General features: G+C 39.9%; 1 protein-coding gene across 7 annotated transcripts in view; it reads left to right on the top strand.

The window, feature by feature from the left end:
• LOC113916785 (amyloid beta precursor protein) overlaps window positions 1–26812 on the top strand; it is a 263295-nt gene that overhangs the window by 68598 nt on the left and 167885 nt on the right. For all 7 annotated transcript variants that reach the window (XM_027583754.2, XM_027583756.2, XM_027583755.2 and 4 more), the window contains exon 3: window positions 7727–7856. In XM_027583754.2, the coding sequence (XP_027439555.1) occupies window positions 7727–7856 (130 nt within the window). The remainder of the gene's footprint in view (window positions 1–7726; window positions 7857–26812) is intronic.

Raw genomic sequence — 26812 nt, 5'->3', positions numbered from 1 at the left:
TTCCATTATTTTATTTTTCTTATTCTCCTCTTGGATGTGTTCTTTGAAAAGGAAATTGGTACGTAGAGATTTCAGATGAAAATATCTCATGATGACCTCTGTACCACTTTGCTATGGAGCTTCTGATTGTTTATCCGTGCTAACTGCAGTCAGGCATTGCAGTTTGGATCTTTGTGTTTGAATTTGTTTTGTCACTTGTAAATTTAGAAATTTGACTCTTCCACTGGACTGGTTTGTTGTTGTTGTTTTTACTTTTAATTCTTTTTAAATCAAAATTTCAAGCACATAGGAAAGTAAAAGAATAACATAATGAATGCGCGAGGGACCTATCACTCCCAACTTCAATAATTATAAAATCTAGTCTTGTTCCTAGATAAGTCTGCAATGCCTGTGCTCTATCTTGCCTCCTTCATGGTCTGCAGTATTTTTGGCAAGCCCCTGGTTGCAGATGTGTTGCTTGTCCCCCCCCCCGCCCCCGTGCTGTAAATTGATTTAAGACAAACCAAAGCATCATGTTATTTATTTTCTTTTTTTTAATATATCTTTATCACCATTACATAATTTCTAGCATTTTTTTCCCCAAAAAGAAATTTGAGAATTTGGTTAAAAATTTATTTAAAAAAGTTAAGAGACTTGGGTTGCCTCGGTGGCTCAGTCGTTAAGCCTCTGCCTTCGGCTCAGGTCATGATCCCAGGGTCCTGGGATCGAGCCCCGCATCGGGCTCCCTGCTCCGCGAGAAGCCTGCTTCTCCCTCTCCCACTCCCCCTGCTTGTGTTCCCTCTCTTGCCATGTCTCTCTCTGTCAAATAAATAAAATCTTAAAAAAAAAAAGTTAATAGACTAGAAAGAACAGTAAGCAATTTATTTTCAGAATTTGTAGCAATTCTTCTTACCATGATCCTTAACTCTGTTTTCAGCCTTTTCCTAACTACATTTGATTTTGTGGTCTTGAACATCCTTGACCGTTTGGAAGTTAGTAGTGTGTAAATAAGACTTTTGGCATTAATCACTTGTCTGAGTGGCCTGTTCGCAAATGGGACATGAAGGGTTCCCCTATTTGCTTTAATTATTGGGAACAGAGGAAAGTTCTGTAGGGCTCTAACAACATATGTCTTAACTATTTTTATATTTTATGTATGTAACTGCATGTTCTTGGCTTTCTTAAATATCATCAATGTCTTTTCTTGCTTTGCGTATTTAACAACTTAAAAGTTATCTTGTCTGAGATTCATATATTTCCAGTTTGAATAGAGAGAGACTTTAGATGTTTAAAATATAGAATGAAAGTATGCCGATGGTGACCGGGTTTTAAGGTATTCTTCTGTAGTGAGGTAAAACCAACTATAACGTTCTAATGTGGATCTAAGACTGTTTTTACTCTTCTCTCCCTGCTGTCAATATTTTGAATTGCTTCAACTCTCTTTTTTTTAAAAAGTTTAATTTATGTACTGATACATTTGCTTTCAAAGATAAAACCTATTTCTATGGCCAGAAGAGGAGGCTCTTTTTGGGTTCCTGGACCAGCTGGATGTGTCTCCTTAGTCTAAGTAAGAGCCTGACTTTTAATTCTTCCTGAACATCTTCTTTAGCTGTGTATTTATCAACATTAATCTACTGCCTCTTACATGAGGCTATTATTTATTTAAGTTGCCATATCATACTTGCCATACTTGGAAGAACAATATTGGAAGGCATTGAGATGCTATAGTATTATACTATTAGATTATTTTATTTGAGATACATTGATAATCCCTGATGGGGGTTTAATATATCCTGAATTTCCCTACAATTAATAGACTCTGAACTTCAGCAGAAATACCCATTACATATTTGTCAGGCACTTACTGTGCTTTCACAGTGTTGGCCGCAGGTAAGGGAACATGAAGATAAATCGCTTTGTCCCTGCCTTCAGGGAGTGTATATTCTAACAGAGCAGAAAGGCATGGGGCTGTAATGGAAAGCAGAAGGTGGTAAGCGATTACATAAAAGATAAACTGCTTTGGATTCAGAGATGGAGATGATCAAAGAGAGGGTATTTGTGAACCAGTATTTGAGTTGGGGCCTTTTGGGTTTTGTTCAGTCGGAAGGAAAACAAAGTAACTTATGTTTAAAAAGGGGCTAGTTGGAGGGGCTGTGCCATGCCTCACTGGAGTGGGAGGTAATTGGTGGTCCCCTCTCTGCTCCTCAGCCTTGTCTGTCTGTCTCGGGATCCGTGCCTGCCTCTCTCACCTTAGCTTCTCTCTCTGTGTGCACATCTTCCTTTTTCATCACCTAGACCAGCTGCTGCTTGCCCGTGCCTTGCTCCCCCTCCCCCACAGGTTTTGAGATGGGCACCATCTCTGATGATGACTTTGCCTACCAGCCGGGTGTTCTATCTGGCTAGAGCCTGTGTGTGTTAATTCGGAGCTCTTGAGGAAGAGAATACGATTTAGTTTGCTTTCCTCAGACTCTAATTAGCTACAGGGACAGAGCTGCAGAGTTAAAATCTGGCCGCTAATGAGGACTCCTTCGGAAGGCGGGGGGCTGGAGCACCACAGAGAGGGAAGGGAGTTGGCAGCCTCCTGATAGCCTTCAGCCAAAGGTAATGAACATGGAGAACCATAGGGAGGCTCCGGGGTGCCAAATTGTGTTTCCTGCCCTTTGGAAAAGTGCATTTTCCCTGGGAAGGCAGTATACACGTGTCCTTAACACGAATGTGAGGCACACTGTGATAAATACCATTAAGCATTCCTGAAGTGGGAGAGAGGGATTAACATTGCATTACTCTGTGAGTGGGGGAGGTTTTGTCCACGGCGTGGGGGGACCCTAATAAGCTTGGGCATCTGCAGTGTGCTGGAAGGGTCTTAAGTTAGGAGTGTGTTTGGAGCGTGCTGTGTGTATTTATATAGCGATTGCTCTGGGTAGCTGTAATTCAGGAAGATTTGTAGGAACTGAGGACAGTGTACTACTGTTCACGTAACTGACACAGACCTAGATTTGCTTCTGTTTTAGGAATTTATTAAGATAGCTATAGTGACCTATATTTTTTTATTAGTCAAGAAAATAGTTGCTCATATTTGGGGTTCACACAGGAAACATTTCAGAAAAGAAAGAGGCCATATAAAAGTTCACTTGCTAATCCTACACTAGCAAATTATTAATAATGCTTGTTGTGTTAGCAATATACGTGTTGCCTGTGTTGGAAAGATGACATTGCCAAAGGAGCTCAGCTATCTTTATTTTTTTATGTTAAGATTTGAGATGCTGCAAAGAAAATGTAAAACATTGAACCGATGTTTCTAATTAATCATGGTGAAAAGTCAAGGACTTCACTAGCCACGAACATCTTGGCATGTCTCATTATTTTAATTTTTATGCTTGCCTAAATCCATGAGCTATGCTATTTTTTTCAACATAAAATGCTTGTCTCGTAACATAAAAATGGTTGTCTCTGGTCACCTACTGGAGCTGCTTAATAAAAAACTTAAGTGTCTAGGACTTGAATTTTTAGTCAGAAACTTTAATGTGTTTTTTTCATTGTGTCATTTTGTTTTTTGTTCCTGAGTTGGGGCTTGTGTGCCCCTGTGGACTCCCTGGGATTTTCTCTGTGCTTCCAAAGAAATTTTATTACTTGTCTTGTTGATGTTCCTCCCTCTTCTAAAATAATCCTCCTGATTTTATTTTATTTTTTTTTAAAGATTTTATTTGTTTATTAGAGAGAGAATGAGAGACAGAGAGCACGAGAGGGAAGAGGGTCAGAGGGAGAAGCAGACTCCCTGCTGAGCAGGGAGCCCGACGCGGGACTCGATCCCGGGACTCCAGGATCATGACCTGAGCCGAAGGCAGTCACTTAACCAACTGAGCCACCCAGGCACCCCCTCCTGATTTTAGAACAGCAAAATTTTATTATCTTTGGCAGATCCAAACCCATAACTCCTTGTCTCTGAAAGATAGGTGAATCAGGTTCAAGGTACTGCCACAAACTGTGCATGGGATTTCTGCAAGTTCAGAGTTTATGATCTCCTCATCCACCTGCATATTAACAGCCATCACTGTCGGCGTTCTGGAGAGAGAAAGTCGAAACAACAGGAAAGAACACAAATGCTCTAGATCTCATGAGAGGAACTGGAAGTAAATTCTGTGTTCAGCTAATCACTTTTTGTAGCTCTGGTGATCTTGGGGAAAAACCTTGTTTTCACTGATTTTAATTTTTCTGTGTGCAATTCTGTCTGCTAGAAAATTCCCAGCTGAGTAAGTTACTGCTGTGTTGCCCAAACATTACTATCGGAAACTGAAGATGGTCTGCAGCATGAACAAGAGAGCCTTCCTTTCCTGCTTATCAATTTGTGCCCTACAAATGGTTGTTTTTTATTTGTTTGTTTTTGGTTTGCAATTAAAAAGAAAAAAGTGTGATTTGTCTGGGCTTGCCACAGGGCTTACAGAAAACTGAAAGCTCCTGAGAACGTTCTCAGCAGGGTAGTATTTCTGTGAAGAGGCAGCTAGAACCCCTTAAGAAAAATGCAGTAACTCACACCTTAAGGCATATAAAGTCATGTCCCTCAGGGCAAACTCTCCAGTGTCATGGAGTTTATGACTCACGAGTGCTGTACTTTTGTGATCCAATAAGCAAGGAAAGATGGCAGGAGAATTATATTCCTGTACAAAGAGCCACTTCACCTTTCATTATATGGAAGAAAGCCGTGGGGATAATAAATTTTTAGTGGCATTTTCAAGCTGAGCATTATCCGTGACCGAAATGCATGCAGCAAGGTGTTACGATACTTACGAACAAAATAAAGGGAAGACAGTGGTTTCAGTTTGGAGCTAAGTTAACTGGTCGTGTTTTTGAAGAGTAACTTTCTCGGTGCCACCCCAGGATTCTGATTCAGATACCCTGTTTTGTGTGTTCTCATGGCACATACCTCTCCCACTGGATTTATTTCGCACTACACAGATCAGGGCCTTAGTGTTAAAAAAAAAAAAAAAACTTTATGGGGCACCTGGATGGCTCATTTGGTTAAGCGTCTGCCTTTGGCTCAGGTCATGATCCCAGGGTCCTGGGATCGAGTCCTGCATCGGGCTCCCTGCTCAGCGGGGAGCCTGCTTCTCCCTCTCCCTCTGCTGCTCCCCCTGCTTGTATTCTCGCTCCTGTCAGATAAATAAATAAAATCTTAAAAAAAAATAGACATTATATTTTAGAGCAATTTTAAGTTCACATCAAAACTGCAGAAGTGGCACAGGATTTCTTATATATCCCCTGTCCCCCTCCCCCTGCCCCTGTCCAGCCTCCCCCATTATCCGCACCCCCACCACAGCGGTACATGTGTTCCACTTGATGAGTTGACACTGACTTCATAATCACCCAGAGTCCATAGTTTAGTTTAGGGTTAGCTCTTGGTGTTGTACAAGCTACGGGTTTGGACAAACGTATAATGACCACGTTCATTATCGTAGTATCATACAGAATACTTTCATGGCACTAAAAATCCTCTGTGCTCCTGCTGTCCATCCCTCCCTCCCTCCTCCTAACTCCTGGTTTCCACTAATCATTTGACTGTCTCCATGGTTTTGCCTTTCCCAGAATGTCATAGAGTTGGAATTGTATGGTGTGGAGCCTCTGAAGATTGGCCTCTTTCCCTTGGTCATGTGCATCTAAGGTTCCTCTGTATCTCCTCATAGCTTGGTAGTTCGTTTCTGTTTGGCACTGGATAATCCACGATCTGGATGGTCCAGGTTTTATCTGTTTTCGGTGCTTTACTTTTTTTTAACTGATGTATCTCAGGGCTGGGACTAAGGTGAGGTGAATGAGGCACTCAGGAATCAAATAATATTTTAATGCAGTATTTAAAAACTCAGAACTAATGCCCCCAAACCCACAATGAATAAAATATCAACAGTTTAAGTAAAGACAGGATCGTGGCAAGCCCTCTCTGATTGCCACAGACAATCCTAAGCAACATTCTCCCTATCCATAGCCCACACTGTGGATGCTGTTTTCTTGCTCAGAAACCTGGTTCTCCCCCACAAGTACTGCTTCCCCTGGAGCCTCCACTTCTAGAAGTTCTTTCCTCATAGTCCTGCTAGCATTGTGCCAGGAGGTGGGGGAGGAAGGTCGCCTCCTTCCTCCTCATCTTCACTTCCCAACCAGTCTTCCCCTCTCCTCCCTAATACATCCCCGGCCCCAGCTGTGAGGTACGTGCTCGTGAACTAGGGACTAGGGCACCTTGCTCTTCTGTCTGTTGGTGTTGGGAGTCTGGAGACCTCTCTCCACCTCAGGGGCATTCCCCCTCAGTCTTTGAAGGGTCTAACTCTTGGCTTTCTGTCACCCAAACCATGCCAACCTCGAAGGTCCTTCCAAGATGCCAGTTTCCCAGTTCCTTGATGATTCCTTCCGCCACTGATCTTGCTGCCATCCTCATTCTTCATCAGCCATTCCCTCCCCTGGCCGTATTCTACTCCTTGAAGTTGCCAATGATGTAACTCCTCCAAAATCTTGCATTTCAACTCCCCAGGTTGTAAGCACCTCTTATAACCATCTCACTTTCTTCGGCGCCTTTATGCCAAAATTCTGTAGCCCACACCAGGACTCGTTGATACTACAGCCTTTAACCGTGTATCCCACCTTCATATTCCCACTTAAGATTTTAGGGTCCATCGCTCTAACCATTCCCTTGCTTACACCCTCAATTCCCTTAGGCTTGTTTCTCTTTATTGTCTTTATTTGGCACAACAGCAGCCATAGCAAAGTGTAAGATTTATGCAAGGGAAAGCCTAGTTTAGAAATACCTTTTTATGTTTATTTTTTTTTTCTTTTTTGTATCCCTACTCATTATTATTAATAGAAGTGATTTGGTATTGGACAAATCTATTTTTTATGTTGATCAAGTTTCACATTTCATTCTGAGTAACTGTGAGTTACTGAGATCAGTAATCAAAACAGCTGTAGTTAGTTATCAAGGGTTGAGGTTCATGAAAGCAGTTCTTTATCTAAATGACACCTGTGGTAACTCTTTGACAAATTATTCTTTTTTTTAACACTTTATTTTTTTATTTATTTATTAGAGAGAGAGAACAAGCAGGGGAACCTGCAGAGGCAGAGGGAGAAGCAGGCTCCCTGCTGAGCAGGGAGCCCGATGTGGGGCTCCATCCCAGGACCCTGGGATCATGACCTGAGCCAAAGGCAGACACTTAACCAACTGAGCCACCCAGACGCCCCAACAAATGATTCTTATATAAATTACTTTGAATAAAGAGAAGATTTTTATATAGAAAGCTGCTGTGTGTCATATCCTGTATGTAAAATGTTTGCTTAGTTAGTAAAATAGGGGTGGGTTAAATTTAAGTAATGGTAATATTCCCAGGGGTATCTAGTATAACATTTATTTAGGACATTACAGAATATCATCCTCACACCAGTTTATTTTACATTAAGATGACCCTATACTTAGAAGAGGGTCCCCTCCCCATTTCTATTTTATCTCCCCTGGGGGAAAAAAAAATAGTATTTTAAGCCTGAGCAGGTACAATAAAATAAACGCCACATCGCTTAACATTTTGAATGGAATGATTAGGTTTTTGTCTCCTGCATCGTTTTCTTTACCCAGAATTTCTTAAGCCCGATCAGAGTTAGAGCAGCACGAAGGCTGGGAGATAGCAGTGCCTTAGAATAACAGCAGTGGTTGATGAGGTGCGTGCGCGTGCCGGCCTATGCCTCTAGTAACAATTTCCCTTTTTGTGTGCTCTCACAGGTCTACCCTGAACTGCAGATCACCAATGTGGTGGAAGCCAACCAACCAGTGACCATCCAGAACTGGTGCAAGAGGGGCCGCAAGCAGTGCAAGACCCACGCCCACATTGTGATCCCCTACCGCTGCTTAGGTGAGCTGGTCACTGCGTAGCAGACGCGCATAGCACTCTGCTCTTTGGGGTTGAAAAAGGTTGCGCTCATCAGATCAGATATGCGGTTTCTTTCTGCCACTCTGTATGGGACTATATTTTGCACTCTTAAGGTATCCTGTGTTCTGACAGCGCAGGGAGCAATAATTTTTAGCTTCCTGCCTCAGAATGAATTTGCCTAAAATGTTTATTAAAACTACAGATTCTTAGACTGATTCCATAACTCTGAATGAAAAGGCTTGGGGAAGGGGTTCAGGAATCCTCATTTTACCAAATCCCATAGGTGATTCTCATGCACACTAACTGTCTAGATTTGGAGAACTAGGGCCTTGTGTGTTTTCTCACGTAGACTTCACACAAGAGAGACCCGAATATGAAGCTCTTCCATTCTGCTAATTTCTTCAAAATCTCTTTCCTGAAACAGCCAATTACTCCTCCTGGCAATAGTTGGGACACTAGAGTTGGGGAATTCTTTTATCTGCTTATATCAAACGAGAGGAACCAGCTAGATCACTAAGGTTTAAATGTGTGTTTCTCTCACCAATCTCAAATTTTACTTCCACTTTTGATTTGAAAAACTGCGCTGTTTAGTGTGATGTCATACTTTTTCCTCTGGAAACACTATCGTACTCCATATTTAATCTGACTTGGTAACTAGTCTCTTCGTAGTTGATATTTTTATATAACCAGGCAATGGGGAAATCAGCATTTGGTCTGATAGCTTGCATGGTTGTAAGGACAGACATAGAGATCTCTACAGGGGGGCTGTGGACAAATATTGATAAACATTCCAGTGACTTCTTGTAAAAACTAAAAGGGATTTAAAAAAAAAAAAAATCCCAACAGCAAACTTAGGGTAACTGTTGAATATTCTGGAGATCTGTATAGTACTTGCTTAAACATGAATGTTGTAACAGCATATGTACTGTTTACTGTTCATGCATGTGCATAATTTGAGACATTAATGGAAAACATTGGCCATTAGAATGAAGTTTTCATCTGGTTTTACTACTCACAATGGAATTGATGAAGAGAATGTGGAAAACCAGATTCTTAAATATTTGATAATTCAAGAGTTCCCTTGTTCCCCCTTCTTCCTTATTCTTAAATACTTCACAAAGTCTCTAACTCTTTTCTAACTGGTTAAAAACAGAAGATTTAATAAGATGAAGATAAGTAATGTTTAAATATAGAGGTCAGCTGTCTCCAGGAACTGTGTATTTCAAACCAATTTAGTTATTATGCCAAGAGACCATTTAATTCAGTGTAAGTTAGGAAGTAGATCAGGAACCAGTTAATTAGGTGGGTCAGGTCTTATTAATGATCTGTTTCTTTTGGTTTTCACCCATTCTATGAAATGTTTCAGATACATTTTGTTTAGGATATAAGCTCACTGGGAACCAGGTAGTAGGTCTCTGGATGAGCAACCTGATAGGTTACTCACAACTACAACTGTTTCAAAAGTGAACAATATCGTTTTGCTTAACATCTTCCTGCTTCATAACTATTCAGAAGTGTCAGAATTGACTAAACAATGGAAACCACATTATGGATATAGTTTACCACGATGTCGCCACTTAGTTGTGGCAAATTTCCTTTGACCCCAAATTTCCTGTGACCCTAAATTGATTGTCTCCTCCTTCCCAGCTGCTCACCTTGCCCTACTCCATGCCACATCCCATCTCAAGAGTGAATTAAAACTCCAAGGGAAAAAATACTGTCAAAAGGAAGAAAAGATGTATGAAATGCCTTCAGATGTAAATGTGAAGTCAAAAGATTATATGATAATGCTGTGATTAGCTGTCAAAATGTTTTTATTATGATAAAGCATGTTCTGCACCATGGAGGAAGGTTCCTCCTAAGTGGTCTCACTTCACAGGCACAAATATTGAGAGTCTGTGAAGGAGGATGTCTTGCTGTACGTAGCACAGGTATTTGTGACAGAATTTGGACCAAAGTCCAGGACCTTTCAATACACGATCCAGTGTTACGGTCAAAACAAAAATTGTTTTGGAGCTAATAAGCAGCTGATTCACCAAATCAGGTCATAAAGGAAAGAAAGGCTGTAAATGGGAGGCAATCAGTAACAGTTTTTTTAAAAGTCCCAACCCACATTGTATTCATAAAGGAGACAGTTGTGACTCTGGCACGGGATCAGTCTCCACATGATGATGTTTTCCACTTGATGGTAGTAATAAGCAACATTCTTATATATGACTTGCTGCTCTAACAAGAATTAGTGTTTAGCATTAGTGTAAGTACCCTCCAAACTCTATGGCTATATCCAAACTTATCCTTTAGACAAAAGACATTATTTTATTGAAGGTAGTTCTCAGAAGGGAGCTACCTAGAAAGCAGAGTACAATTGTCTTAAACATTAAGCATATTAAAACCCAAAACAGAGCTTGAGGAGAGAAAAATGCCTATTAATGCCTAGCATGCACAGATGCAGGATCGGTGTTGTACTGTGTTATTTTTCTTCAGATCGTGTATTTGTCTTGGGCATACTTTCCCAGCAGTATCTTGCATTCCTTGTCTAGATGGAGAAAGTGTATGAGGTTGCTGTTGACACTTTCCTTCCATGGAGTGGGTGATTTCCCTTGAGAGCGAGTTGGCTTTCTCTTTTCATCCTTTGCATTTGATTGTGCTTCTAGAACCAGAATGTAAGATTGTTCTTCATCGTATGAACGTTTCATTAATTATCTCATGTGGAATTAAGCACATCATTATCATTACTCAAGGAGAATATTTTCTTTGCAAAGCCTTCCACCCCTTTCCACTAGAATGACTACTCTTCCTGGTGTAATAGACTCACCACTGAAACTAACACTGGTCTGCACTTGGTTCTGTCCAATATAGGCAGGGTGCGTTGCATAAGACAAATTACTCTTGATTTCTGGGGGCAAAAGTGGGCTAATAGCTTAACCCAAAAGTATTAGAAATTAAAGAATTGCTACCTTAGATGTCATTCTGTTTCATTTTATATTCAAGGCTTTTCAAACATACAAGTAGTAATGACCAGGAAACTATTCAGACATGGTCAGGTGAGAAACTGAAGGTATTTGATTCATCTCGATTTTGAATTTTATTCCTTCAGTAAAGTGTTAAGATAGTCATGCCTTGTCTTTTGGTGGCTACTGTTGTGTGAATTATCCACAACTACCTCAATCTTCTTGGGTGTGAAAAGTTTGTATTTGGTTATTCTGACAGATAATGTACCAGAGTAGTTTCTTGGATTTATGCTGAAGCAGAACAATATCCAAGAATGTTACGTGAGACTCCACCTGATTTTAAAAATGGGGCTGGGCATGGGAGAACATTTTATCGTAGACGCTAGGATCTTGTAAATGCCCAGATGTCCCAGCACAGTCATCCAGCCAGTACCTGTGGCTCCTCCCCTGTTCATTGACCTCTGCACTCTGTCAGTACAACTGCTTATGAAGTCCTGGGAGATGGTGTGCTGGGTTATATACATACATACTGTGGGAATGATGCTTGATGAGCCGTGCTTTTGCACACCAGAGGGACACGAATTCTTGAATGTCCTCTGTTTTTAAGGATTGTCTACATCATGCTATCATAAGGAATGGCCAGAATCCCTGGACCTTTCTCATCAGGGAAGGCTAATCACTGTTCCTGGAGAGATATCAGACTCCTTCTCATGTGGTCTTTCGCGTGGGACCGATGAATGTTCCAAATTTGTCATACTTCCAAGCCAGTATATAGAGTCTGATTCTCAATAATATAAAAGAAAATATGCATGGAAAAGAAATCTTACCAGTGTTTATTTACAAATCATGAGATTACAGGTGATTTTGATTTTATTTAAGTGTTTGTTGATTTCTATAATAAACAAGTGACTTTTTTTTTAAGATTTTATTCATTTGAGACACAGAGATATAGAGAAAGAGAGAGAGAGCATGAGCAGGGGGAGAGGCAGGGGGAGAGGGAGAAGCAGGCTCCCCGCTGAGCAGGGAGCCCGAGGCGGGACTGGATCCCAGGACCCCGGGATCATGACCTGAGCTGAAGGCAGACGCTTAACGACTGAGTCACCCAGGAGCCCCAAACAAGAGACTTTTATCAGAAAAAGATGGACAATGAAATCAGCACATAAAATGTCAGATCCGTCAACAGGTAGTGATAGTTGGAAAAGAAGTCAAAGGCTTGAAAGAGCACACAGAGTAATCATCGTTTTATGTACTGGTGGTTATGCCTTACAAGCTTTGTATGGTCGTAGTAACTCCTTATGGGAACATTTTTTTTAGTTTTAAAAGTACCGTACTGCCAAATTAAAATAAAATGTCTCCATTCTTATCTTCAACCACATATAAGCAGCATTCATCATTACTAATTCTTCAGAAAGAGCTTTTGATTTTGTTTTTTGTTGTTTTCCCTCCAAATTTGTTTAAGGGAGTTATATTTCTTTCCGGGCAGATTGTTGAATGGGAAGAAATTACATTCTCCCTGTAGATGGCTTCTGAGTGAGGAAGGACGTTTGGTTAAGTAGGAGAATGTACAGAAATGATTTCCTTCTGGGTAGGTCATCCACCATCACCAGTGATTAAATCTCCCTCCCCTTTCTGCCGGCTCCCCATTGGCACTAATTATATTGGCTCCAGAATGAGCTGAAAACATTGATTTTTTTTTTTTAAAGATTTTATTTATTTATTTGACAGAGAGAGCGTGACAGCAGGAACACAAGCAGGGAGAGTGGGAGAGGGAGAAGCAGGCTTCCCGCTGAGCAGGGAGCCCGATGCGGGGCTCGATCCCAGGACCCTGGGATCATGACCTGAGCCGAAGGCAGACGTTTAACCGACTGAGCCACCCAGGCGCCCCCCTGATTTTTTTTTTTTTTAATGAATCAAATTTTGAAAAGAAAAAATTAGCGATCTTTGTTGTCTCCAACTCCAATTTAGTTTCATCTTCTTGTTTTAATTATTGTACCTGCTGTTCTGTCTTCTTTCTGGAACTTTTGACAACTTGTGTTTTGTCTGGGGTAAGAGCTAGGATAGCATGAATGACTCACGTAGTTAAATCTTTAATTTTGTCCTTTTTGTTGTTGTTGTGGGAGATAACATTCAAGAGTCATTAAGTAACAGTTATTATAAAGAAAAACAGTAATTTTTGAAAATCTCCTGCTATGCCCCGTGGGGTGCTCTGCTGTCACTGCTTTATTAAAACACAAAATTCATTGATGCAGGCCCCAGATGATAGGCACAGAAAAGAAATGTCAGTTTATTCGCAGTGGTACTGTTCCAGTGATTCTCAGTGATGCATTGAAAAGGGAATAGTGTGGGGTAATGGGAATTTTCCTTTGTAGGACGTGCTAAGAATTATAACTGTGTACTTAAATTTCTCTGATTACAAAAGTAATGCATGTTCATTGTGCCAAGTTGAGAAAATGCAACCACAACCAAGAAATAACAACTTGCTTTCAGTCTTGTGTTTTTTTGCATATAGTTTGCTTTTAGTATATTTCACAGTTATATAATTCTTGTTTCTTGTTTTGTGAACTTTTTTTCACCTCACATTTTTATACTACTTTATTCATGAAATTAAATAATCTTAGGAAGTACAGTTTTTAAACTTAACCTTATACCAGACCCTGTAATGTGTCTATTCCTTACTTTTGGTGATTTAACTGTTTCCTTTATTTTGTGGTGGTGGTGGTTATAAATGGTGCTGTGATGAACATCGTGGTAAATACTTTGCAGTCATTTGTTTTCTTTTTGTAATCAGTTCTTGATTGAATGTCCTGCAAATCTTGTAGTCACTTTAATAAAATACATGTATGCTATTTAATTATATATGAAGATATGAAGGAAATTTTTAATACTGATTTATGATTCTAAGTTTAAAGATATACTCCATTAAGCTACATTTTTTTATTGATAGTAAGTTTAAAAATCTAATTTCTATTATTTGTGAGTAATAAAAGGGACTGTTTAGAATAATGTTTTCTCTAAATTCCAACTTGAGAAACAGTCAATGGACTGTTCACAGAGAAATAAATCCTATAAAAATGACTAATAAAAAGTATAATTAATATATTCATTGTGTAAGTATCCACTACCTACATGTGTGGCCAAGAAGATAGTTAAACTGTGGTCCCTCCTCTTTTACAGGTTATAGTTTAGCAATGGGTATGGGGAATTTCAGCTGAGAAATTTAAAGAAGACTTAGCAGGAAGGTAGCATTTGAGCCAGAATTTCAAGGACTGGGACAAGCCTGGAGGATATCTTAATTTGGGGATTTAGACAAAGGATAAGTAAAAATCCTGAAGGTAGGACCGTACAGAGTATGTATAGAACATGGTTCACTGTTTCACGAAGAATGGTAATTGATCATGATTAAAGGTAGTGATTTTTTAAAAAGCATTGCTGTTTTCATTCATTTTTAATAGATATATTATGATATTTTTTTAATTTAAATGTACATCTAAACAATTATTTTCAGGCTGTTACTGAATATATACCTGTTTTATGTGTACCCATAGTACTTTTGCTCTTGGCAACTAAGGTTGGAATTTTTGAGAGTAGGTCATTTTTTTTTTTTTAAGCTAATAATTCAGTCATAAGAAGGGTGAATAGTTACTCAGGCACATCCTGTTACTCTGGTTATTCATGTTTTGCCGTTTCTTGGTATGAAATACAAGCACTGTTTGAGTTGGACTGCTAGTTGTATATGCGCATTGTGGCTCTCTCCAAGAGGTACTGGAATATGAAAATCAAAAAATTGAGATTATTGTGGTTTATCCGTATGAGTGAGTTACGGCCCCTATATTTACTGTCATCTTTTATAATGAACAGCTAACCTCATGAAAAGCATATTCTGCGTTTAATTTCTTTTCGATACTGCTTTTTAATTATTTTTCACATATGGAGACAAATAGACACTGGCATCCAAGAAGTAAAAAAGTCATGTAACTTAAATTTCACATACTCACGTTGTCCCCTACTTTATTTTAAAAAGACAAAAAATGCCTTTAGATTTAATAATACATCAGCTGAATATAATGGATATGTTATTTTGAGTTTTTGAGTTTCTCTCTCCGAATATTTGGAATTGCTACTATCCTACCAGATCTGAGGGTCTGAAACATTTACTTTTCTGTGCCAACCAGAAAACAGCTGCTTCCTAGTTACATCTGTGTAATTCAGTCTTGGAAATCATCAGTTTGTTGTTTTAACATAAACTTAATATGAAGAACCATAATGTTTCCAGCTAACCTCAAGCTGTGCCTTTTGTCGTGGAATTTTTGTCTTCCTGATGTAAATGATTACAAGTGATTATGGTGAGGAAACAAGAAAGAAATCGACTTTCATCCAAAAGTTCTCTTTTCACTCTGGTAACTTGTGAACACCTTTCTCAGGTTGGAGTGGCTTGGGTCACTTCCTACAGCGTCACTTCCTCCAGCAGAGAAAGGAAACTGACTTTCCTTTTTGTCTTTAGAACTCAATTCTCATCATTGTATTTCCCAAGATAAATAACACACTTAAGATCATCCTGTCTTGATTTTGCTTACTGTTCTAGGCAGTAAATAACTTTCCAAAATGCTATAGTAAAAAACACGATTTGTGTACAACAAAACTTGTGCAAGATTTTTGGGGACTTAGTGCCATGCGAATAATTGCAAAAGAAGACATATAAAATATAAGGGAAAAATTTAGAGTGGTGCAGATAGCTCTGATTATGGTTCTTGGGGCAGGAAAGTGGTTAAACCCAGCATAAAAAATGGAATTCACTGAGTTAAGTTAGACCCTCACCATGAAACCCCAGTTTTCATTATATTTTAATTAGTGGACTACAATTAAAAGAGTGATGTAAATAATACGTAAACCATATTAGACATGGACTTAATACCATTACAAATAATGGGAAATGTTTTTTAAACAGATTGATTTATTTATTTTAGAGAGTAAGCACAAGAGTAGGGGGCAGGGGCAGAGAGAGAGGAAGAGAGAGAATCCCCAAGCAGAACACAGAGACCAATGCAGGGCTTGATCCCAGGACCCTGAGATCATGACCTGAATGGAAATCAAGAGTCAGTTACTCAACCAACTGAACCGCCCAGGCGCCCCAATGATAGGAAGTTTCTAATATATTTCTTCCCTAGGAAAAGAACTAAAAAATGCTTTTTTTGTGGACTTCCAGGTTTTTCAGTTTTAATGCTGTGCGTTAGGTACCGCTTATTTTTCTAATCTCTCTAAATAGTACCCATTAAAGTATTAACTATTTATTGTAAAGGGAAGAGTTAATTCTGTCAAGAATACGGAAGTACAATTAAGGAAAATTATTTCTCTCAGGTATTTTCAGTGCATTTTTTAAAAGTAATTTGATGTTTGTACACAATGAAAGGATTAACTGAAAAGCATTGAGGAGAAAAAGTGTGCCCGTTTTTCACAGTGACACAAAAAAGCATCGTGAATGTAGGAAGTGCCAGGCAGACGACAGTGAATCTAAAGCCTGCCTTAAGATGTACTTCCATTTCAGTGTCAAAGGATCTTATGAGGTATTTAAGTTTTAGTACTTGACCCAGAAAGTCCTCAGTACTTGTTTTACCGTAGAGTCTAAGGGTAAGTTCTCTTAATCTGAATGGCTGCATTAAACGTTCCCTCTTCTCCACATGGCGTAGTAAACTTCAGCTCACACTGGAGACGTGCCCCAGGAGTCTTTTTTTTTTTTTGCTCTTGTTTCTCCCATTCCACTCCTGCCGTTCATGCCTGTGAGTCTCAGGCTTTAGCTTCGAAACCTGATGGTGAAGGGAAGTCCCATGGCAACGGCTGCTCAGCCCTGGGAGAGCATCCAGTCCACAGTGGAGGAGAACGGGAGGGTCCCTGGGGGGGGGAGGTCTCCAGGAATAAAAATGGCACTGATGCATTACTGGACAGGCTTGCCTGTGCTTAGAGTGGTGGCAAAGTACTGTTGGAGACTTTGGAAGAGGGGCACGCCTGAAGGATGCACAGAAAATAAAGCAGATTTTAAAATGGAGGCAAGTGTTAACGCCAGAAAAAGAAAACCCAAAAGGTGAAAAGTAATAAAGTTGTAACATAAAAAGGAAAGAATACATCATCGTTGCCCCGGGGTGGCGGGGGGGGGGGGGGGTGGGCTCGGGTGTGAAATTTAACTGTCATGGTGAGAAGACAGACCTACAGTGGAAAAAGTCAAGAAAAACAGCTATTTAAGAACAGAATTCAGAAACGGGGGGAGGGGAAGAATAGGTAGCAGAAGTGACCCCTAAAGGAGATGGCAGTCGATGGTTTTTATTACCTCTTCCTGCTGTGGAGAAATTTATCAAGTAGGTCTGTGGCAGAAAGAAGGTGAGTTTAAGGCTCCCAGGCAGTTTTTCTGATGTAGGAAATTTCTTTTAAAACTAAAAGTTGCAAGTCACATTACTGTTAGAGGGGTGTCCTTATTTAGCTGCCTAAACTTTGAGGTAGATAAAGCTAAACTCTGATTTAATAGCTGAGCTTCTTGTGTGGTATATATCGACTTCATGAGATGTTTGCTTTTCCTTGGGTTTAATTCATGACTCTACAGATATAAAATTACCTTTATACCTGTTTTGCAGAATGTAGGGCAGAATGTCATGATGTTAGATGTTGTAGAGGTTTGTATTTGTGATCCTTTTCAATCTGGAAATAGGCTGATCTTCTCTAATTTAGTGATAGGTGTTTGATCATGTTGAGGAACCAAGCTCAACATGATCAAAAGTAACCTCCTCTTCTCTGGAAGTTTTCCCCTTACCACAAATCTGTTTAAATTCCCAGTCTTAATTAACCAACCACTTCATGACGAGATAGTATGAATTTTCTGTGTAAGTAGGATGAGGGACTGGTGTAAAAACAGGAGTTAGGCAGATGATGGTAGTGTGAGCTGGAGCATGTGAGAGAAGCATCTCCAGAGGGAGGCATTATATCCATCCTAAGGCGTATGTAGAGACAACGAAGAGACATGAATTAGCAAACATGCATGGGAAGGTCCCAAGGACGGTAGTTGTGTTGGTAGGGTTGGTGTATCATGTTGGAAAATTAGAACAGAACTAAGATGGTCGATTATTGAAGTTTGGAATAGTACAAAAATCACCTTTTGTATTTGGGAGGACATGAAATTTATTTGGCTATTTTATGTGGTGCCCAGAAACATATCTCACATTCAGTGTGGTTTTATTGATCTTGCGCATGTCTTTAATACGCCAAGATCACCTGCAAGCTATACCCATTTTTTTAGTGCTTGTTACAGTGTACATTCTGTGCATCAGGATAAATCCTTTTATTCTATCAGTTCTTTTAAAAGATGATACAGTTGGAGTAGGAAAAAAAAAAAAAAAAACAACCCCGCTTCTACTCTGGAGTGATATTTCCATAAACTGTAGTAACCTGGCAATATAGCTCCTCATTATCTTTCAGATTTTACTGGCAAACCCATAGGAGGATAATAGGTTGGGAGAAAGTATTGTAACCAGTGGATTTGACAGCCTGACAGGGCAAAGAATAATTGTAGAGCTGTACTGGGGATAAACGGTGCATGGAGCTGAAGACTAAGAATGTTTTCCCTTAGTGACCATAAGTTTGGAAAAAATTGGTTTTTTGCCTGAGATGTAAACTCTGCAGCAGTTGGGACTTTTGCTTCATTCACTGAAATATCCCCAAGTCTTTGAGGATGTCATGGCACAGGGTAGGTACTTAGTAGCTGCCTGTGGAATGATTTGAATGGAGGATTTAATGTGAATATGGAGAAAAGGAAGGAAAAGTAAAGGAAGGAGTAGCCCAAACACTAGGCAAGGAAAGGAAAGGGCATAAAGCATCAATTTCACATGCCTAAAAGAATCTCTGAGGTTACAGTAAATGTTAGTTACTTTACTTTACCCAGTATTGATCAACAGAGAAAAGGCAGGTTTTATTTAACAACCAAAAAGTCAACACAGGAATCTCTGATTAGGAAGAAACCAAGTTTTCCTGGGATCCAGATAAAAGTACATTAAATGCTTATCTCTAGGAGATGGGGGTCTGACCTGTTCTCCACGTGGTTTAAAGCCAGCGTATGCCAGAGGCATCTGTGTTCAGAGAAAAAGCATACCATTTAGATTAGTTCATGATAGTTTCATTATCCTTGGCTTTTAATTCTAATGATAAAGGATTGTTTTAGCAGAAACCCACTTCTAAATATCATTTATAATGGTGATGGAGTTTGGAAAGTTCTTTCAGATTCTCATGTTGTATCTGAAGAGTTAGGGTCATATTTTTGAATACTAACCATTAATTACTACCCTATTTAAATGCCTTTAGTAAATGATGAGATGTATATGGTGTTTAGTAGGTGCTTGATGTGTAGATGTAAGTACTCCCCCTCGAGAGGTTTATGTGACATTAAAATTTGGGGTCATCCTATTGGTTCATTGATTAGGTACATGCATTTTCAAGACTGTGTCTCCTAGCTGACATTCCCCTAAACCATGCCCTTCAGTATTAACTAGTTTGCTAAGAATATGGTGTACGCCTTTGTGTGTGTTTATATCCCAAAGGTCTGGCTGTCACTGAAGATCCCCCTTCTTTATTGTGTGGTGTCTTTATCAGCTCTGAGTTGCTAGATTCCTGTGAGTGAGTCATGTGGCTCCCTCTTCTTGTTTTACTGAGAACTTAGAATTGTCAGTCAGGGGCTATGATGTGTTCTGTATTCTCTAAGTGTATTTAATACACTGGGGACTCAGGTCCAGTGTGCCAAGAAGTTATGCCATTTAAATAATTTGAGCTTATTTCTCTTTTTCCACCTTTGTTCTCATTTTAAGTTCTTAGAATTCTCAGTTGAGTCTAAATTCATGGGAACCAATGCACATATGTTCTTCAGTAGTTTTTTTTTTTTTTTAAGATTTTATTTATTTGACAGAGAGACAGCAAGAGAGGGAACACAAGCAGGGGGAGTGGGAGAGGGAGAAGCAGACTTCCCACTGAGCAGGGAGCCCAACGTGGGGCTCGATCCCAGGACCCTGAGATCACGACCTGAGCTGAAGGCAGACGCTTAACGACTGAGCCACCCAGGCGCCCCTTCAGTAGATTTTTTTTTTTAACTGTGTTATCTCCAGTCTTTGACTTTGTAATTACCTTTGGTAATAGACCCTTCATTTCACTTCATATGTCAGTAATTTTTAGCCTCCTCATATTTCCCTATTCATCGGAGACCCCTGGGCCCTCACGTTAGTTACTTGACCCCACATCTGTTTTTTTTTAAGATTTTATTTATTTATCTTAGAGAGAATGGGTGGGGGGAGGGGCAGAGGAAGAGGCAGAGAATCTCGAGCAGACTCCCTAATGAGTGTGGATTTCGATGTGGGGCTCCATCCCAGGACCCTGCGATCATGCTCTGAGCCGAAACCAAGAGTCGGACGCTTAACCGACTGAGCCACCCAGGTGCCCCTCGACCTCACATCTTTAACTTGCACCGTCGCTCTACCCACTCACAGCTGCGCTTCTTGACTTGACGGGGTAGTCAGCCCTTTCTGTTTTGCCTTCCTAATCTCCCGTTTCCTTCCCAGCCAGCTGTTATCAGGCATCCCTCCCTTCAACTCCATGGAATGGGCTCTGCTGGCTTTCTCATCAAATCCAGCAGACACCTCTCTGTCTTCTCTAACCTCGCAGTGGTATCTAACCCTGTTGGTCGTTGCCTTCTTCCCACAACACCGTTATTACACTGGTGCTTCTGTTTTTCTTTCAGCTGCCTCTCATTCTCCTTCTCTGGCTCCTTTTTCTGTAGCCCACTCGAAAAATCCTCCATATTGGCTGGCATTTTATAGGAGTCCTCCTGGATTGTTCATTCTCTTGTAATACACATAACTTACCAGGGAACCTCATCAGTACAGTGGCTTCTGAAGGGCTGGCTTGATGATTGTTTAGCTATTAATCCAGGCCAGGCCTCCCAAGTATTTACTGGTCATCAGACTCCATGTGACTCCCAGAGTATTGATAATTAGCCCTGTCCCTTAGCTCTTAGCTCATTTGGATATTTCATCTATGGTGTATGTGAGTTTCCTTATCAGTAATCAATAAATGATAAATTTGGGCTTTTCAGATTAAATGAAGACTATACGAGCATGGACTCTGCCTATTCCATTTTTCTCTGTTAGTTTATTGTACCATTTGGGATACAGATCTGTTTTAGGCAAAGGATTGGATTGTTTTCAGATTCTTTTAAAAGTCTCCTGGACCCTGGATTTCATGCAGAAGAATTAATTGGATTTGAATGGGCTTAATGTATAAATTCTAATATTGATGCAGAAATACACCCTGTATTTGGCTGTAATTATCAGTACACCAGAATCAAGGGTTGTTTCCTTGTTCTGCTTTTTCTGCCAGTCAGTGACAACTAGTAGCAAGAATACAATGAATCAAGCTTAAATCCCTAGGGACTCTTTATGTATTCACTTTCCACATGTTTTTTTAAAGAAATGGAAGATATAATTATAGAAGTCAAGAAATGGATGACAGACAGGCTGAACCTCAAAAAAAAAAAAAAGAAATGAAGATAGACGTGTAAGCAAAATCCTCTTAATTACACTTTAAATAAGTTTCTTGCTATATATATATATAGATATATATACACATCTATTTGTATATAGATGTGTATATATATATCTATATATATATAGCTGTGATATCAGTGTTGGAATTAGCATCTTCCACTGTGAGGATATCTTACATTTGTGCTAAAAGTGTAACTGGAGAGAAGAGAATTGCTTCTGAAAGCAAAACATGGAAAACTGTCCTAATGTAGGAATATCAATTAAACAGCTGTCTAAATGAGTAAAAGTGTTATTTTTTGTTGCAGTTAGTGCATGTTCATTTGTACATGAGAACTGTTATCAAAGATGTCTTTTATACTTGGTTTTGATAGTTGGCTTTTCATGCCATTAGCTCTGTTTTTCCAAAAAGGTAGCCTCTGATCTATAGTCATGAAATATATATATATATATATATATATATATATATCTTTATGTAAATAGCCAGCTATCCAGACAGTTTGAACATCAACCGAAAATGAAACATCTGGAATTACCACGTAACGAATAGCATGAGTTAGGAGGGGTGTCAAGCCAAGAGAGGGAACTGACCTCTGTTTCTTTTGACTGGGAGAAAGGCAGACATGCCTTTGAATAAACAGTGCATTAAACCATGAAATGGATCACTTTAAACTCAGGTAATGGAGATCCTGTGTCCTGTTAGCCTTCTTGTACATCACTAGAAAGTCTGCGTTTGCCCAGAAAATGGCAAATCATTTCTACTTTTCTTAGAAGATTCTGATAACCAGTATTTTACCAAAAATCAAAAGTCTGCCCTCAGCTTTTTTCTAAAACCACAACATTTCCGGGTTAAAACAGCTGAGACCCTAAGCATGATTTTTCCTCTAACCTACATTTTAGCCATCTTTATAATCTTAAGCAAAAGACAGAAACTATTGTTTGGAATGGGAAATACCCTAGAATTACCCCCTGTAATGGTAAGTCTTAATCACACACAGATTCCTCATTTGTAAATGTGAAAGCAAAATGAGAGATCTGCCTTCCTCAAACACTTTCATGTGCCTTCTACGTACAACAGGGCCTCCCTTTGAAAAACTAGTTAAGATTTAGTTTGATTTAAAGGCTGAGCTTCTGCGTGCCTGGAATGCTTGCTCTTCAAAATATTTGCTCCCTGGAGAGGTCCAGTGAAGACGGAGTTTTCATGTGACTTTGGATTATTGACCTGGAAGACCATTTGGGTCATGGAATGGGCTTTGGCACAGTTCCACGCTTTCTGGTTGACAAGGGCCAGGAAAGGAGGGCGGGGCCGGCCGTGTTGAGTCGGGAAGAAGGAGTCTGAGAATGTTTGAAGCCTGAATGCACCTATCTCTGATGCTTTTGCTTTTGCTTGAGAGAATTTTAAACTGCAGCATCTTTCACTGCACTGCAGCTTGTGGTGACGCATAGCTAAATGATTTGGCATCGGAAAAATGCATTCGCTCTTTGCCTGGTGTGTAAAGTTTGAATGACAGTTGTGTATTGTCAGGAGAGAACAGACGTTTCGTTATAAAATTCATTCAAGCAGAAAAGTAGCAAAGTGAGCAGTATTTTCATTTACATCCGTGATTGAAGTCGTAGTGATAAAAGAAAATTACTAGGTTTAAGAATAGCCTTGTTCTCATTCTCGCACATGACACAAGGAGTTTTGTCAATACAGACATAATACGTTACTGTGGAAGGCTCTGATCAGTAGGCTCAGATTTTGCGTATCCTTTAACTGACCTTAGATTTTTCTAGGGTTTTTTGACTTATCTTTAAACAGATTACAGTGTTGCCTCTTTTTTTTTTTTTAAATCGGGTCCATTATTTGTTATAATGTGGGCTTTATGTTCCATTATCACAGAGATTCACAGGAATTTCTTAGCTTTTACTTGTGAGTATTAGCAGGTGTAGACAGATGGCTTAGTTGGGCCAGTCTTAGAAGCCATGAGATACTTGATTAGAGACATGGGATCTGAATTTTCCAGGGGGAGTTTCCTGCTAAATAGTGTGTGATACACTCCTTGGAAGCCTTAATGTGTTAATTTCCTGCCCCAAACCCTCTTCCTTAGAAGTCCAGAAATTCAATTATTTCAGTTCTCTCAGGAGTGGTAAGCCCCGGCAGACTGATTTACAATAATGAAACTAAGCCTTGTTTACAAATCAGAGTGGCAATTTCTAAGTCCACAGAGGAGTGATAAGGCAGGGAGAATTCTAATTTAGCTGGGCCCCATCCCCATTGGAAAAAAAAAAAATCAGGATTTTTAAAACATGTCTCCATGGAACTGGGTAAATCTCCAAAACATATTTTTATTGAAGAGCTTAATGAATCATGTGTCCTTATTTATTCTATTAGATATTGTGTCCTTCTTCCCTACAGAGTGTTGCAAGTACAGTGACAGAATTCTAATCCTTTTTTCTATGTTTTAACAGAGCTTTGAGGACTTAGCAATGTTCTGGCACCAGTAGAAGGTTGTGCTAATTCCAAATACCATAGCATAGCAAGCTCTTTTGTTAAATTCTGTAACGTCTTTTTGTTTTTCCTGTTGAATTCTCTCTTTATCTAGTTCCTTTTGCCCTAAGTAGCTTTGCATCTTTTAGGATATATTTTTTTCCTTTCCTGCGAAGTTTTGAGTTGGAAAAAAACCCTGAAATATAAATCAGTATTCATTCCTCTGATCGTTAGGAGACAACTCCATTGTCAACTAAAGCTGGACATTTCAAGTCCAGGCTGTTACAAGAGAATCCAGAAGGGACACTTCATAAGCTCTCTAGGAGCACAGTGTGGCAGTTGGGTATTAGGAATCTCAGGCATACAAGAGAGGGAAGCTGGAACAACTAGTTTGGGAACTATCTAGTTTGGGCATCATGAGCACACAGGGAGGTAGCTAGCTGGTTATAAGCACTGGTGATGAATGTACGTGCTGTGTGTCCCAGGCCGAACTGGCAGGGAAATGGAGGGAAGGCAGGGAAACATCCTCTGCTGACCTTAGCGAGTGATGAAGAGTCCAGGGACGCAGGGTCATGAGTATTGGAGCAGGTGGAAAGGAGTGGGGAGAGCTAGAAGGTAAGTTTCTGCTCACGAAATGGTTTACCAGAGTTAAGAATTTCAGAACATTTCTTTGTGTGACATGATCTGAGGTCCAGCTTCAGGAATATGGGTAGTTTGAGTATTGTTGAGGTACAGCCCATGGGGCTTAGGATATGAAGTAGTGGCAAATATTAATTGAGAAAGTAGAGGTATTAGTTAAGTGAGAAAGGGGACCTGGGTTTTGTAACCAAGTGGAATTTGTTTAGCAGTCACCACCATGTTTGGTTCCCCCAAATTGTTGACTGTTGTTTTTCTTCCCTTATCTTGCTTCCACGTAAGATAGATGTGAGACCCAATGAGGAATCGCTTATCGTTCTTTGGACACAGTTCTAAAGTTTCATGGTCAGGTGTACATATGGTAAAAGCAATACCTTCTTAAGTAGGTATCCAGCTAGGGACTGGAAATGTCAACTGAAAGGTCATCTTTGAAAGAGTGGAGGAAGTTGTTGAATTCCTAGACATGGGTGATAGACGGCTGACTCTCGAACGACATGGGGATTAGGGGTGCTGAGCCCCTGCTTGGTCAAAAATTCACATATAACTTCTCACTCCCCCAAAACTTAACTGTTCATTGTCTACTCTTGACCAGCAACCTTACTGATAACTGTTGGTTAACTTCATATGTTATGTGTATTATTCATACTGTATTCTTACAATAAAGTAAGCTAGAGAGACGAAAGTGTTATTAAAATCATAAGGAAGACAAAGTACATTTACAGTACTGTACTGTATTTGTTGAAAAAACTCTGCATACAAATGGACCCACTCAGTTCAAACCCATGCTGTTCAAGGGCCGGCTGTATCTGAGTGAGAAGGTATGAGTAGAAGGAAGAGGGCAATGTCTTAACTTTAAAATCAGAATTATTAAAAGATGAATCAGTGAAAGGGAAAGAAGAAATTTAAGCTTGAGACGGAGCATGGAAGAACAGATGTTGTCTCCATAGTTGGAAAGCTAGAGAGGACTGAATTTAAGGAGAAAAATGCTGTGGTAGAGAAAACAAACAGCGAACTTGAGAGCAGTTGAATGTGCTTGTTGCTATAAACCTTGAGAGAAGACCTGAGGAAGATTGTTCCAGCAAGGCCGATGGTAATGCGTTGGAAGGTATAGTCAGGGGCTTGGAAGTGACAGTCCCCAGCTCTGTTGAGAAGTTTATCGGTGAAAATGCCTTTTCCTGTCCTGATGATAGCCTACCTCACACGTGGGTTTCTGAGTATGGTGTGCGGAAAAAACGGGCTGTGTATTTTTACCTCTCTGTATAATTTAAGGTTTGGGTAATAACTGGTGGTTCTCTGGCCCCACGGTGCATCAGCCTGATTGGTATTTTGTTAGCAATTATGTGGCTTTTTAAAAGCCCCGTATATAACTCTAATTAATTGCATCTTTAAAATCTATCAGGCTATGAATACTTTAATAAGGTAGAAAGAAAGTATTAGGAGAAAGCAGCCAGTGAGGATACTTGTGTTTTCAAAGAGACAAAATAAAGAATCTAGGAGGCTATCCCCACACTATCTGCTTCTCATTTTTTTAAAGATTTTATCTATTCACTTGAGAGAGAGAGAGCGCGCGTGTGCGCCCGCGTGAGTGCACACAAGTGGGGGGGAGGGGCAGAGGGAGAAGCAGTCTCCCCACTGAGCAGGGAGCCCGATGCGGGGGCTCCATCCCAGGACCCCAGCATCATGACCTGAGCTGAAGGCAGACGCTTAACCAACTGAGCCACCCAGGCGCCCCACACCATCTGCTTTTCAGTTCAACTCTCAATATCCAGCACTGAGCGAGGCTAGAGATGAGTGGTTTTGGGTATAAAGGAAATCTGCCTTATTTCCACCTCCGAATTCATCACACACACTATAAATAAAAATTAAAAGTATGAGAACTGCAAAAAGAGAAATGAGGGAAAAGGGCTCTTTGCTGGTAAATAGGCTTAATGGTGGTAACAAATTGAATTCTAGTGCTACTCAGTGATTAAAATGTGTGGCATTCTGATAGCAAATAAGAACTGTGAATACGGTCTCTTCAGTGTATTCAAACGTAAGATTTATTTCTCCGTTGAGGCCTGTATCTCTGGATTCAGATTTTATCCCATAACCTCAACCTGTCCACATTCAACGCATCACTCCTCGAAAGATACTGCTGATCTCTGAAATTTGACCCTAAGCTAGTGCTGCCCAATGGTGGGCCGCTAGCCCCATGTGGCTGTTGAGAATTTGGAATGTGGCTAGTCCAAACTGATGTGTGCCGGAAGTGGAAAATAGACACCAGTTATTGAAGAATCTGGGGCGTGGCGGGAAGAATGTAGACTGTCTTAGTAATAATTT

This window comes from Zalophus californianus, chromosome 1, assembly GCF_009762305.2.
Source record: "Zalophus californianus isolate mZalCal1 chromosome 1, mZalCal1.pri.v2, whole genome shotgun sequence".
In the NCBI taxonomy this organism is placed as follows: domain Eukaryota; kingdom Metazoa; phylum Chordata; class Mammalia; order Carnivora; family Otariidae; genus Zalophus; species Zalophus californianus.
This window is presented reverse-complemented; position numbering and strand designations above follow the sequence as displayed.